Here is a 12,874-nt window from a genome sequence, read left to right as displayed (position 1 = left end):
TTAAACCAGCTCTAGATTACTTATAATACCCAATACAACATAAATGCTATGTAAATAGTTGTCATACCATATTGCTTAGGAAATGATGACAAAAAGTTGATACAAACACAATTCCTTTCAAACATTTTTGATTCACAGTTGGTTTAATCCATGGATGTGGAATCCACGGTTATGGAGGAGGCAGACCCTACTATACTGAGTTCTGAACTGGCCAAGAGTAAAAGTATAACAAACTGGGAGTGAGGAGCAGAAACATCCAGTGAAACAAGTAGGGCAAGAATGTAGTTAGATGCTACTGGCTATGAGTGAATGGTGTTTTCAAAACAGATACAAAGCTAGAGAATGAATTATGCCTCTCACAAATCTGTCTCCAGTCCGAATTTTTCTCCAGATCCTCAATCTCATTAAAATATCCTGCAGCTGTAAATTCAACATATCCAAAGTCAGATCTCATTATCTTCTCAACTCTGGTTTACCCCCAGATCTGCTTCTCTTCCACTCCAGATAGCATCTAGTCCCATCTGCTTGACTCATTCCCTCCCACTGCATCATCAGAGATCACATCTCTGCCACAAAGTTCTGTCCATTCTTTTCCGCATTCTTTTGATTCCATTCTCCCTTCCCTAATTCCCCCTAACTACTGCTTTAATTCAGATCCTGAAATATTATTTCTAATTCATCTCATTCCAATGTCCTTCCTCATAGTACCAATCCATCTTCCATAATTCTAAATAAACAAATCTGATCATGATAGTTCCCTGACAAAATACTCTCACAATTATAGTGAGAAGAAAGTGTGACCACCTAAGCTTGACATCATGCAGGGCCCTTGCTGACCTGGCCCTACTCCCTATCTTAGCTACACCTCCAGTTATTTTATGTCTCCATACAGCTATCTCTCTTCTTTTGGACAGGTAGAGGTATAGACAGTGAGAGAGACAGAGAGAAAGGTCTTCCTTCCGTTGGTTCACTCCTCAAATGGCCACCACAGTTGGCGCTGTGCCAATCCGAAGCCAGGAGCCAGGTGTTTCTTCCTGGTCTCCCATGTGGGTGCAGGGGCCCAAGCTCTTGGGCCATCCTCCACTGCCCTCCCGGGCCACAGCAGAGAGCTGGAAGAGGAGCAACTGGGACTAGAACCCGGTGCCCATATGGGATGCTGGCACCGCAGGCAGAGGATTAACCAAGTGAACCACAGCGCCAGCCCCTCCATACAGCTATCTTATACCACTTGTAAAGTTCTCCTTGTTCTTCGGCTCATCATGCTCTTTTATACTTGATTCATTATAAAGACTGAGCAACAGAGTGGTACCACTAAGATCACAAGCCTAGACAGTAGAGCATGGTTGATGGGGGAAGTTGAATACAATGTGGACTAGCTACAGGGAGAATAGGGATAGCAGTGAATCCTTGGCAGATGATATGATCCTCCTTTGATTTGAAGTTTATTATGTTTCTTACATTAGAAATGATTCAACGAGCTATCAGAGAGATAAGCATACCTAAAAGGTTTAACTGCAAAGAATTTACGACCTGACAAAAGAAGCAGGTCATATACAAGTATAGTGAGATGACTAATCTGACTGGTTTTCTCCAGTTCCCTGTAATACATCAACTGCATAATTTTAAAAGCACAAATATATACACCCAAAGACACAGGTAATCAATGGTAAGTATGAAATGGGTAGTGATGACAAGTGCTATGGCAATGCAGAGGAACAAAGGATTGTTTCGGATAGGGTATTCAGATTAGGGTTCAGAAGAGATAGGACTTGAAACTTCGAGTAGGGTGTAAGTAGCAGACAAGGAACAGCCTGTGAGAAAAGACACAAACAAAAGCAGAAAAGGAACTATTCAAGGCAGAAGGCTCTGGGTAGAGGAATAACGTTGGTAAGATCAGCAAGAGAGCAGGAGACCTTAAATTACAGAAGACCTTCAGTGCCAACTTGATCCCCTAGGCATACTTCATCCAGGAGGGTATGGGAAGGAAGCCACTGAAGTTTTTCTTAAGAAATAATTTAATGAAATGTCTTTTAAGGAGATTAATCAAGCAGCTATATGATGAACAGGCAGGAAGAGCAAAGGTAGACATCTCAGAATTAAGGAAGTAAGATAAAAACCCACACCCACACACACAAAAAGATAAAGACCTGAATTAAGACAGTAGGACTGGGAAAGGAAAAGCAGATGCATGAAACATTCTGCAGAATTTGAAAAACTGGATGTCAGAGGTCAGAGAGTGAAGATTAAAATACAACTCTGTGACTTTGAGTTTGAATGAATGTGCAACGTTAGCACGAGTAAAAGAAATAAAGAAGTCAAGAGGGAAAAACTGCTAGAGGCAGCTATCAGGCAGGCACCACAGACGTAACGTAGACTAGGGAAGAAAAGTGAGACTGCAGTGTGTCTCCAAAGAGTTATTTTCACCAGAAGTCAACGTTTCAGAGTCAATGAAATCCTGCAGTGCTGAGTTACGTGGAAGATCAAGGGCAGAAGCATAATCAAAACACAGTGCTCTTATTTAGAGGCAAGAAGACAGGTAGGGAAGAAAAACAGCAATGATTTGAAAGGTAGATGGCCGGCACCGTGGCTCACTTGGCTTATCCTCCGCCTGTGGTGCCAGCACCCTGGGTTCTAGTCCCGGTTGTTCTTCCAGTCCAGCTCTCTGCTGTGGCCCAGAAAGGCAGTAGAGGATGGCCCAAGTGCTTGGGCCCTGCACCCGCATGGGAGACCAGGAGGAAGCACCTGGCTCCTGGCTTCGGATTGGCGCAGCGCCGGCGGTGGCAGCCATTAGGGGAGTGAACCAATGGAAAGGAAGACCTTTCTCTCTGTCTCTGACTCTACCTGTCAAATAAAAATTAGAAAATAAATCCTTTAAAAAAAATGTAAAATTAGATTCATTCCAGAGTACGGGGAAGAAAGACTTGAGAGCTAGAGGTCTTTGGTTTCTGCTTAGGCTTCCAGGTGTTATTTGTGTATATTTAGATGTATCTGAATCATTCATTTAGGTTCTAGGAAACTTACTTGAGTACTCCAAGGAACGCCCATGTGGCACCCCAGCCTTAACTATATGCTGACTACCAAATATGAGCTATTCTTCAGTCCCAACAGTTGTGCACCAGTCCTTTGGCTATTTCCTTATCCTATGCTGGGAAATCATGAATTTTCTGTTAAGGTTTTTGGATACTTTTGATCTCAGCTAGATCCTTTTAAGTCCAAAAGAACATACCTCCCACATAATTTTTAATGAGCTGGCATTTGAGAACATAGTTGTATTGATCTAACTTTTTATAACAGAATCAAAGTTAAAAGCCAACCAGTTTTTAACACTTTTCCAGTCCTTCTGGAATAGCTGTGCCAATTAAACTTCCTGAACTTCTGTTAGTCAAAGATGACTGAGTGCTCTCTGTCTTACCTCATTTCCTTAGCAGCTAGATAAGAAATCATTTGTTCGTTGAAAATGAGGTACTTTCATAGCCTATGAAGAAAAACATTTTAAAATCCCAATAAAGGGCAATATTTCACAAGGACAAGCACCAAGTTATATGGTCACTTGTACTCTATAATTGGGAAAGCTAGCTTAGAGATGGCTCACCACCACAGATACATAGATGCTGATTATCAAGATACATTCATTGTAAACTGGGGCTATGAATAATGATTAAGTGGGTCTGGAATATGAACCTCAAAAAGGAGTTCCTTCTAGTTAATGAAAACCCTAATCAGTGCATTTAGAAGCAGATCCTTCTTTCTCATGCTCTTAGAAACCTGAAGTTGACTCATAAAGTTTAGTATGTTCTTAAATTATTTTCAGTCAGTGTAATATTAATCTGTATAGGCTTTTTCTTTGTAGAACAGCCTCATACGGCTACTCAGTGCAATAAGAACAATCCTTTCTTCTGGGGAGGCTATAAACAATTTGGCTTATGCAATGATATATGTATACTGTATACTTTACTTATGTATACTCTAAAGATATTGGCAATTAAAAGTGCTATGGCTTGGGATAGAGAGTGAGTGAACAGCTAAAAGAAAGATATTTATTAAACAGAAGTGAAACAGCCATTTTAATATAGTGATTGCTCACTTTTTTCCATCTCTTGGCTGAGTTCTTCACAACACTGACTTAGGGCAGAGACAGCAAACCCATGGTACCATCCCTGCCTCCTTTCCATTCCTCTGAAGTACAACATGAAAGACCCCACAGTACTCTTCTCCACTAAATCCTGGCTTGACCTCAGAATCATTTCTGACACAGTTCTACAGGCAGCCATTACCAATCAGTTAGAATTGGGGATCAAGAAAATAACGTTGGGTATTCTCTCTGGTTTACAATTTTGTTGTTAGTACCTTCAGAAAAAGAGGATTTATTGTAAGGATACATATAAGACTGAAATCAAGAAGTTGTTCAGGGGTGCTGGCGTTATGGTGTAGTGGGTAAGCCCACTGCCTGTGATGCTGGCATCTCATGCAGGCACTGGTTCAAGTCCTGGCTGGTTCACTTACGATCCAGCTCCCTACTAATACGCCTGGGAAAGCAGCAAAAAACAGTCCAAGTCCTTGGGCCTCTGCACCCATGGGAGACTCAGAAGAAGCTCCTGGCTTCAGCCAGGCCAGCCCTGGCCATTGTGGCCATTTGGGGAGTGAACCAGGAGGCTGACTTCTCTAACTCTGCCTTTCAAGTTATAAATAAATAAATAAATAAATAAATAAATAGAAGGAAGGAAGGAAGGAAGGAAGGAAGGAAGGAAGGAAGGAAGGAAGGAAAAAAGGTAGGTAGGTAGGTAGGTAGGTAGGTAGGTTCAGGATCCAAGGCAAGTTTAGGCACTGGATTCTCTCCCTATTGCCCACCTGTACTATCTCTCACAGTATATCTATGCCTATAATGTACCCCATTTTCCTCTTACTTTAGATTGGCCAATCTTTTCTGTGTTTCCCAGTCCAAATGCTTCAGAGAGCTACCTCAACATGCTTAGCCAGCTACCACTGTTCATTAGCTAACCACAGCATTGGTGCCAGGTCTGTTCATGGATGGGCAGCTCTTGAGTAGACAGTCCATGGGCACTGGTAATGTTTTCTCCCTTTATCTTGGTAGTGGTTTTCACTTCTTGAAAATTAAAAAACCTACTTAGATATTGATACTTCAATAATTTTTTTAAAAAATCTGAGACAGAGAGGTGAGGAGGGAAGAGAGACAGAGAACACATTCCCATCTACTCATTCACTCTTCAAATGCCCGTAACAGCCGGGGCACAGAAGCCAGGAGCTGGTTCACTCAACCTAAGTTTCCCACACGAGAGGCAAGAGTCCAAACACTTGTGCCATCATGGCCATCTCCCAGGGTACCCATTAGCAGGAAGCTGGAGTCAGGAGCCAGAGGCAGCATCAAACCCAGAAACTCTGATGTGGGACAATGGTGCCCTAACCAGCAGCTTTTTTTTTTAAAGTATTTATTTATTTTCTTGTTTTTATTGACTTTTAAAAAAATTTATTTATTTATTTGAAAGTCAGAATTACACAGAGAGAGGAGAAGCAAGAGAGAGAGAGAGAGAGGTCTTCTATCCGATGGTTCACTCCCCAATTGGCCACAACAGCCAGAGCTGTGCTGATCCGAAGCCAGGAGCTTCTTCCTGATCTCCCACATGGGTGCAGGGGTCCAAGGACTTGGGCCATCTTCTGCTGCTTTCCTAGGCCATAGCAGAGAGCTGGACAGGAAGCAGAGCATCTGGGTCTCGAACCGGCGCCCATGTGGGATGCCGGTGCTTCAGGCCAGGGCATTAACCCACTGCGCCACAGCGCCAGCCCCTTTATTTTCTTATTTTCATTTTATCCTCCAGGGGAAGAGGAGGAGGCAAGGACAGAAAGACTGATCTTCCATGTACTGGATCCCTTCTCAGATGCCCACAACAGCCAATGCTGGGCTAGGCTGGAGCCAGGAGCCTGAAACTCCATCTGGGTCTCCCAGGTAGGTGGCAGGAACCCAAGTACTTGAGCCATCATCTGCTGCCTCCCAGGGTGTGCATCAGCAGGAATCCAATAAGAAATGGAGTAGCCAGGACTCAAATCAAATGCTCCAATATGGTATGCAGGCATCCGAAGCAGCACTAACTTAATCACTGTGCCAAACATCAAACCTCTAACCAGCATCTTAACCACCATGTAAGGCGCAGGCATTTAGCCTAGCAGTTAAAATGTCCCACACTGGAGTACCCAGGTTCAATCCTCAGCTCTGGCTCCTCACTCCAGGTTCCTGCTAATGGGGAACGTGGGAGGCAGTGTAATGGCTCAGACAGTTAGGTTCCTACCACCCACATGGGAGATCTGGATTGTGTTACTGGCTCCTGGCTTTGGACTGCACCAGTCCCAATCACTGTGGGCATTTGTGGTGTGAATCAGCCCATGAGGGTGCTTTCTCTTGCCTCTCAAAAAAATTTTTAAGGTATGCCAAAGTGCTATCATTTTGATTTCTTTTTAAAGATTTATTTACAGGGCTGGTGCTGTGGCGCAGCAGATTATGCCTTGGCCTGAAGCGCCAGGATCCCATATGGGTACTGGTTCAAGACCCACTGCTCCTCTTCCGATCCAGCTCTCTGCTATGGCCTGGGAAAGCAGTAGAAGATGGCCCAAGTCCTTCGGCCCATGTACCCGCGTGGGAGATCTGGAAGATGCTCCTGACTCCTGGCTTTGGATCGGCACAGCTTAGGCCACTGCAGCCAATTGGGGAGTGAAACTTCACATGGAAGACCTCTCTCTCTCTCTCTGCCTCTCCTCTCTCTGTGTAACTCTTTCAAATAAATAAATAAATCTATTTTGAAAGGCAGAGTGAGAGAGGAGGAGGAGGGAAGGAGGAGAGAAAAAAAGAGAGAAAGAGAGAGAGAGAGAGAGAGAGAGAGAGAGAGAGAATAAGAATGAATGAATTGATCTTCCATCTGCTGGATCACTCCCCTGATGGCTGCAATGACTGGGCTGGGCCAGGCTGATGTCAGGAGCCAGGAACTTCATCTGGGTCTCCTATGTGGGTGACAGGGGCCTAAATGATACTTTTTCCAGGTCATTAGCAGGGAGTTGGATTGGAAGAATACAATCTGGTGCCCATATGGGATGCTGGCACCACAGGCAGCAGCTTTACTCACTATACCATGAAGCCAACCCCCCACCTTTTTTTTTTCTTCCCCAAAAGATTTACTTATTTGAAAGGCAGAGTTACAGAAAAAGAATGACAAAGCAAGACAGAGAGAGAGAGAGAGAGAGAGAGAGAGAGAGAGATCTGCCATCCTCTGGTTCACTCCCCAAATGGCCATAATGGTCAGGGTTGGGCCAGGCCCAAGCCAGGAGCCTGAAACTCCATTCAGGCCTCCCCCATGGATGCTGCTTTCCCATGCACAGCAGCAGGAAGCTGGACTGGAAGTCAAGGATCCGCGACTTAAGCATGAGCACCCTGCCAGCATTGCAGGTGGCAGCTTTACCTGGTGTCACAGCACCAGTCCCTGTCATTTTCTTTTTTGAAAGCTTTATTAAACTACTAGATCAGGAGAATGCTATTGACATCATATATCTTGATTTTTAAAGAAAACATTTTTTAAAAATCTCACAACTTTGATGTGAGCAATAGAGATATAACTTTTTAAAGATTTATTTGAAAGAATGAGAGAGAGAGAGAGAGAGAGACCAACCAAGAGATCTTCCATCTGCTGGTTCATTCCTTAAATGGCTGCAACGGCCAGAGCTGGGCCAGACTGAAACCAAGAGTTTCTTTCAGGTCTCCAACGTGGATACAGGAGCAGAAGGACTTGGCCATCTTCTGCTGCTTTTCCGGTGCATTAGCAGGGAGCTGGATCAGAAGTGGAGCAGCCAGGACTCTATCCAGCACCCATATGGGATGCTGGCACTGCAGACAGAGGATTAGCTTGCTAAACACAGCACCGGCCCCAAGATGTGGCTTCTTAACTAGTGGAACAATTCATCAAGAAAGTGATGCTTGTATCGCTTCTTGGCCTTTTGGCTAAGATCAAGTGAAAGTGATGCTTGTGATCAACTTGAGACAGGCTTCTGCCATATGTGTAAAAGTTCTAGTTTGTATAAAGAGGAAATACAGGGTAGCAGCTAAGCAAGTAGGTTCTATTTAATGGCAATAAAAGGTGGTGATAGAAGCTTGTATTAGCACAGCAGTTAAGATGCCCGCGCGCGCGCACACACACACACACACACACACACACACACACCCACCCCAGAACACCTGAGTTTGATTTCCAGCTCTGGGTCTTCATCTTCCTGCTAATGCAGCCTGTGGGACACAGCATTAATTGTCTTAATTGCATTCCTGCCACCTGTGTGGAAGACTTGGCCTGAGTTCCTGGCTCCTGGCTTCAGCTTGTCCAGCTCTGGAAGCCATAGTGGGCATTTGGGGAGTGAAGCACTGGGTGGGTTCATCCTTGCTCTCTCTCATCTGCCTATCCTCCAAAAAAAATTTTTTTAAGTGCATATATAGGGGCCAGTGCTGAGGCATGGAGGGTAAAGCTGCCTTCTGCAGTGCCGGCATCCCTTATGGGCACCGTTCAAGTCCCAGCTGCTCCACTTCCAATCCAGCTCTCTGCTAATGGCCTGGGAAAGCAATAAAGATGACCCAAGCGTTGGGCCCCTGCAGCCGTGTAGGAGACCCGGAAGAAGCTCCTGGCTCCGGATCAGCACAGCATCAGCCATTGCGACCAACTGGGGAGTGAACCAGTGGATGGAAGATTTCTTTCTTTGTCTCTCCTTCTCTCTCTGTGTAACTCTTTCAAATAAATAAATAAAGTGCATATATATTAAGTACAAATCAAATTTTCACAACCTAAACACACCCATGTAATCAGCATCTAAATTTTTTAAATGAACATTGAACACTGTTTTTAAGTTTTCTCAAGTTTTAAGAGAAAAAACCTAACGCTCCACTGAATATTTGGTGGCATGTTATGTAACTTTACAAGTAATACGCCCATCTTGAATGACTTCCAAGACTTTCAGTACCACCTGTGACAGGCAGAATAATGACTCCCCCAAAATATCCATGTCCTCAGCCCCAGAAGTGGGGACTGTTTCTTACATGGCAACATGGACTTTGCAGGTGTAATTAAGGATATTGAGACGAGATTACCCTGGACTACCAGGTGGTTCCAGTGAAACAAGGGTGGAGGCAGAAGAGTCAGAGAAGGAAGCGTGACGAGGGTAGCAGAGGTCAGAGATGACACAGCCAAGGGACAGCCTGTGGCAGCTGGAAAAGACCAGAAAATGGCTTCTCTCGTGTACAGCTGACACCTTGATTTTAATTTCAGACTCCTAACTTTCAGAACCGTGAAATAATAAAGCTGTGTTGTTTTAAGACTAAGTTTGTGGTAACAGGTTACAGCAGCAAAAGGAAACTAATACACTATTTACACAGTTCATATCCAGATTCACCTTATTACCTATTTGTTTCATCAGCTCTCAAGGCATCTCAAGCATAACATGACCCACCTTCAAATTTTATTTTCTTTCCCTAACCCGGTCACTCCTCCAGTCTTTCTCATCTCAGTAGATGGCACAAAGGACCATCCAATTACTAATGACAGAAACCCGACTCCGTTTCCCTGTCATCCCCTTATATGGAATCCAGCATTCCATCCACTTTACTTCTGAAATAAATCTCATATTCACTCACTTGACTTTCACTGCTGTCATTCTTGACTCCCATCCATTCCATTTTCCATGCAGCAAAGCTATATTTTAAAAAGAAATCTGGCGGCCAGCACTGTGACGCCAGAAACCTATATGGGCATCAGTTCGAGTCCCTGCTGCTCCACTTCTGATCCAGCTCCTTGCGCATGGCCTGGGAAAGCAGTGGAGGATGGCCCAAGTGCCTGGGCTCCTGCATCCACTGGAGACCAGGAGGAAGCTCCTGCTCCTGGCTTGCTTTGGCCCTTGTGGCCATTTGGGGAGTGAACCAGCTGACAGAAGATCAACCTGTCTCTCCCTCTCTCTGTAACTCTGCCTTTCAAGTAAATAAATCTTTAAAACAAACAAAAAAGAAATCTGATGGCAGCACTTCCTTGCACAAAACCCCTGTCGGTCCTTTTAGGCTTATGTGACCTTTCCCTGACCCTAGTCTATCTGCAGGAGAACTCCCAGGTTTTAAGTATTCTGCAAACTAGAGTTTTACTGTTAGAAACTGCAAAACTGCTTCCAGCAACAAGTAGCAATGAGCTGTTAACGTTTAAACAGTGTCACCTGTGTAATTTCCTACTGTTTCTAGAAGAGAGTTCTAACATTTCGTGTTATCAACTCATTCAACGTTTCCTAGTGGTGGCGACTCGGGAACTCCAAAGGACCAGTGTCCACCAGGAACTGTGCGAGCCCTTCCCCGCCGCTGTCTCTGGGCACCCGCGCCACCGCGGCCTCCGGGCAGACAGGGCGGGGAGCGGCCAGGCTCCACCGCAGGGACAGCTGTGGGAGGGGCAGGCTACACCCGGGTGCGCTTTGGTCTTCGCCTATGAGGTGACCGAGGGAACGGAAGGCTAAGGAGTCCCACCTTGGGTGCAAGGCCAAAGCAACTACCGCGTGGAAGGACTCGCGTTTCGGTGCGGCGGCGGCGCCGGCGGAGGGAACGCGCCGGGGCGGGCACAGGGGCGGGTCGGCCACCCCACCGCGGGACCAGCGCCGCCACGACAACGGAAGGTGCTTCGCCCACCGGGTATCCGGTCTCCTAAAAACCGTTGGTGAGGGCGCTGGGAGCGTGAGCGACAGCCAATCACGGGAGCCCTGCCGGGTGACGTCAGGGCGCTGTCGCCGATTCGGCGTTCGGGGTGGGTGTGGAGGGGCGTGGGAGAAGCGGGCACCCGGGTCGAGCCACGAGTCATCGATTCTAGCGTCTGGATTGCGGAAGCCTGAGGGGCGGGCCTGCGGCCGGCGCGCTTTCTGCCCCTGGGTTCGGCTCTCGTAGTTAAGCTGGGGCGGCGGCGTTGGTGGCGGCGGCGGCGCGGGAGGGAACCAGCCTCTGGTGAGAGCCGCGCGTCCGCGGGGGACTGGGGAGAGCATCCCGCAGGACCCCAGGGCCTCCCCGGCCGGCCGCCGGCAGCTTTCCACCGCCCCCTGCCCGCAGGCCTGCATCCCGAGGTGGCCTCGTGCTGCCCGATGGAGCCCCCGCTTTGGCCCGGCTCGGGGCCCCGCCGCGGACGGGCTGGGGGTGGGCCCGGGTAACTGGAGTGGCGAGACAGGGTGGAGAGACTCCCGCAGACCAGCTGGCCAGGGCTGTGGGAGGTTGAGCTGAAAGATGATCTTGAAGGTCCCCGCCCAGCTCTGCGTCTGCACTGAGCCAGGGCCTTCTTGGAAGTTTGAGAAGCACTTACTTAGGTTTTTATGTGTGCCCGGACTCTGAGCACACAGAAAATTGTTGGGCCACAAGTACTTGCTCCTCTCTGATAGGCGAGGTGGGGCACACACAGTTTAGCAGCATAGGTAACTGGCTAACCCCTCTTGAGCAGCTCTGGGAGGACAAGTGACACGGAATTACAGCCTGGAAACAGGGTTCGGAGTTCCAGGTCACCCCTCCAGGATGTGGCCCTTCGCTTCTTACTGCTGTGCGCCTCATCCCCTCCGCGCTGACGGGTGATAATTGGTGTTCTCTTCAAGGAAGCTTTGCGTTCATGGATGGTTAGGACATGAACAGCCACAAGGCAACCAGTGGGCATGGGGCAGTGCCTGGGGCTGGAGTCATTCAAATCATGGTTTGACTTGCTTCTCTCTCTCTCCCTCTTTCTTTAATATTTATTTATTTGAAAGGCAGAGTTACAGGGAGAGGGAGAGATAGAGAGATCTTCCATCTGCTGGTTCACTCCCCAAATGGCCCCTACGGCCCGAGATGGGCCAAACGGAAGCCTGGAGCCAGGAACTCCATCCAAGTCTCCCACGTGGGCGCAGGAGCCCAAGACTTGGGCCCTCTGCTGCTGCTTTCCCTGGGCACGTCATCAGGGAGCTGGATTGAAAGTGGAGCAGTGGGGACTCCAGCCAGTGCTCATATGGGATGTCAGTGTCACAGGCACTTAACCTGCTGTGTTACAATGCCAGCCTCGATTTTTGCTCCCCTTGATTAGCAACTATTTAACTGTGATTTTTTTTGGATGTGTAAATTATTTTCTCTGTATCTCGGTACTCTGTAAAACGGGGCTCATAAGAGAGCTGTGAGGATGAGATGAATTATCTAATGCTGCTGGAGGCTCAGCCAAGGTTTGCCATCACTGCTGCTTCCTCTGTCCTGTGACTGCTCCGACCAGTGTGCGCTATTTTAAGTTGATGAACAACAACAACAACAAAAATCTTCCCACGAAGAACTTTTTCCACAGATGAACGAGACACTCATTTTTCTGGAAAGGGTTAGTCACTTTTTGTCTGTTTGTAATGGGCAGTCTTGAGAGAATACAGAAAATGCTCTCCAAGGCTTGCGTTTCTTGAGGCTGCCTGTGAGTTCAAGGTAAAGGCATGCTTTTGTGCAGTCTGTCTCCTGTGTAGCTGCGTAGCTGTGTATTTTGGTAGCTCCAGTTACAGTCATAGAATTGGAGAGCGAAATGAATGCCAATTTCCAAACCCTCCTCTTCACTTTTTGAGCTTTAGGCTTTAGGGCATTATGAACAATACACTTCATTGACCATGTTCACTGAAAAGATTTCTTGTTTTTTTAAAATTCGTTTTTAAAAAGATTTATTTATTTGAAAGGAAGAGGCAAGGAGAGAGAGATAGAGAGAGGTCTTCCATCTGCTGGCCCACTCCCCAAATGGCCACAATGACTGGAGCTGGGCCAAACCAAAGCCAAGAGCCTGGAGCCTCCTCCAGGTTACCTGCAAGGGCCCAAGGACTTGGGCCATCTTCT

The 12,874-nt window shown here is 46.8% G+C and overlaps 1 protein-coding gene and 1 non-coding gene across 10 annotated transcripts in view; one reads left to right on the top strand and one right to left on the bottom strand.

Moving 5' to 3' along the window:
• The window catches only part of LOC103348031 (uncharacterized), a 104,896-nt gene extending 94,198 nt beyond the window's left edge, over positions 1–10,698 (bottom strand). For 5 of the 6 annotated variants that reach the window (XR_016211103.1, XR_016211104.1, XR_016211108.1 and 2 more), the window contains exon 1: positions 10,541–10,681. This is a non-coding gene — a transcript (uncharacterized LOC103348031). Of the gene's footprint in view, positions 1–10,540 lie in introns of all 6 variants that reach the window. The other variant, XR_016211102.1, reaches the window with a different exon arrangement.
• GNE (glucosamine (UDP-N-acetyl)-2-epimerase/N-acetylmannosamine kinase) overlaps positions 1–12,874 on the top strand; it is a 57,905-nt gene that overhangs the window by 3,847 nt on the left and 41,184 nt on the right. The window contains exons 1-2 of one of the 4 annotated variants that reach the window (XM_089300824.1): positions 10,862–11,008; positions 12,185–12,380. The exons of the other annotated variants lie outside the window; for them this stretch is intronic. Of the exons in view, the coding sequence (XP_089156950.1) occupies positions 12,351–12,380 (30 nt within the window). The 5' untranslated portion in view covers positions 10,862–11,008; positions 12,185–12,350. Of the gene's footprint in view, positions 1–10,861; positions 11,009–12,184; positions 12,381–12,874 lie in introns of those variants that run through there. 4 annotated transcript variants of the gene reach the window in all.

The sequence above is a fragment of the Oryctolagus cuniculus genome, chromosome 1 (assembly GCF_051225735.1).
Source record: "Oryctolagus cuniculus isolate XC-2025 breed Fujian yellow rabbit chromosome 1, ASM5122573v1, whole genome shotgun sequence".
Taxonomy (NCBI): domain Eukaryota; kingdom Metazoa; phylum Chordata; class Mammalia; order Lagomorpha; family Leporidae; genus Oryctolagus; species Oryctolagus cuniculus.
This window is presented reverse-complemented; position numbering and strand designations above follow the sequence as displayed.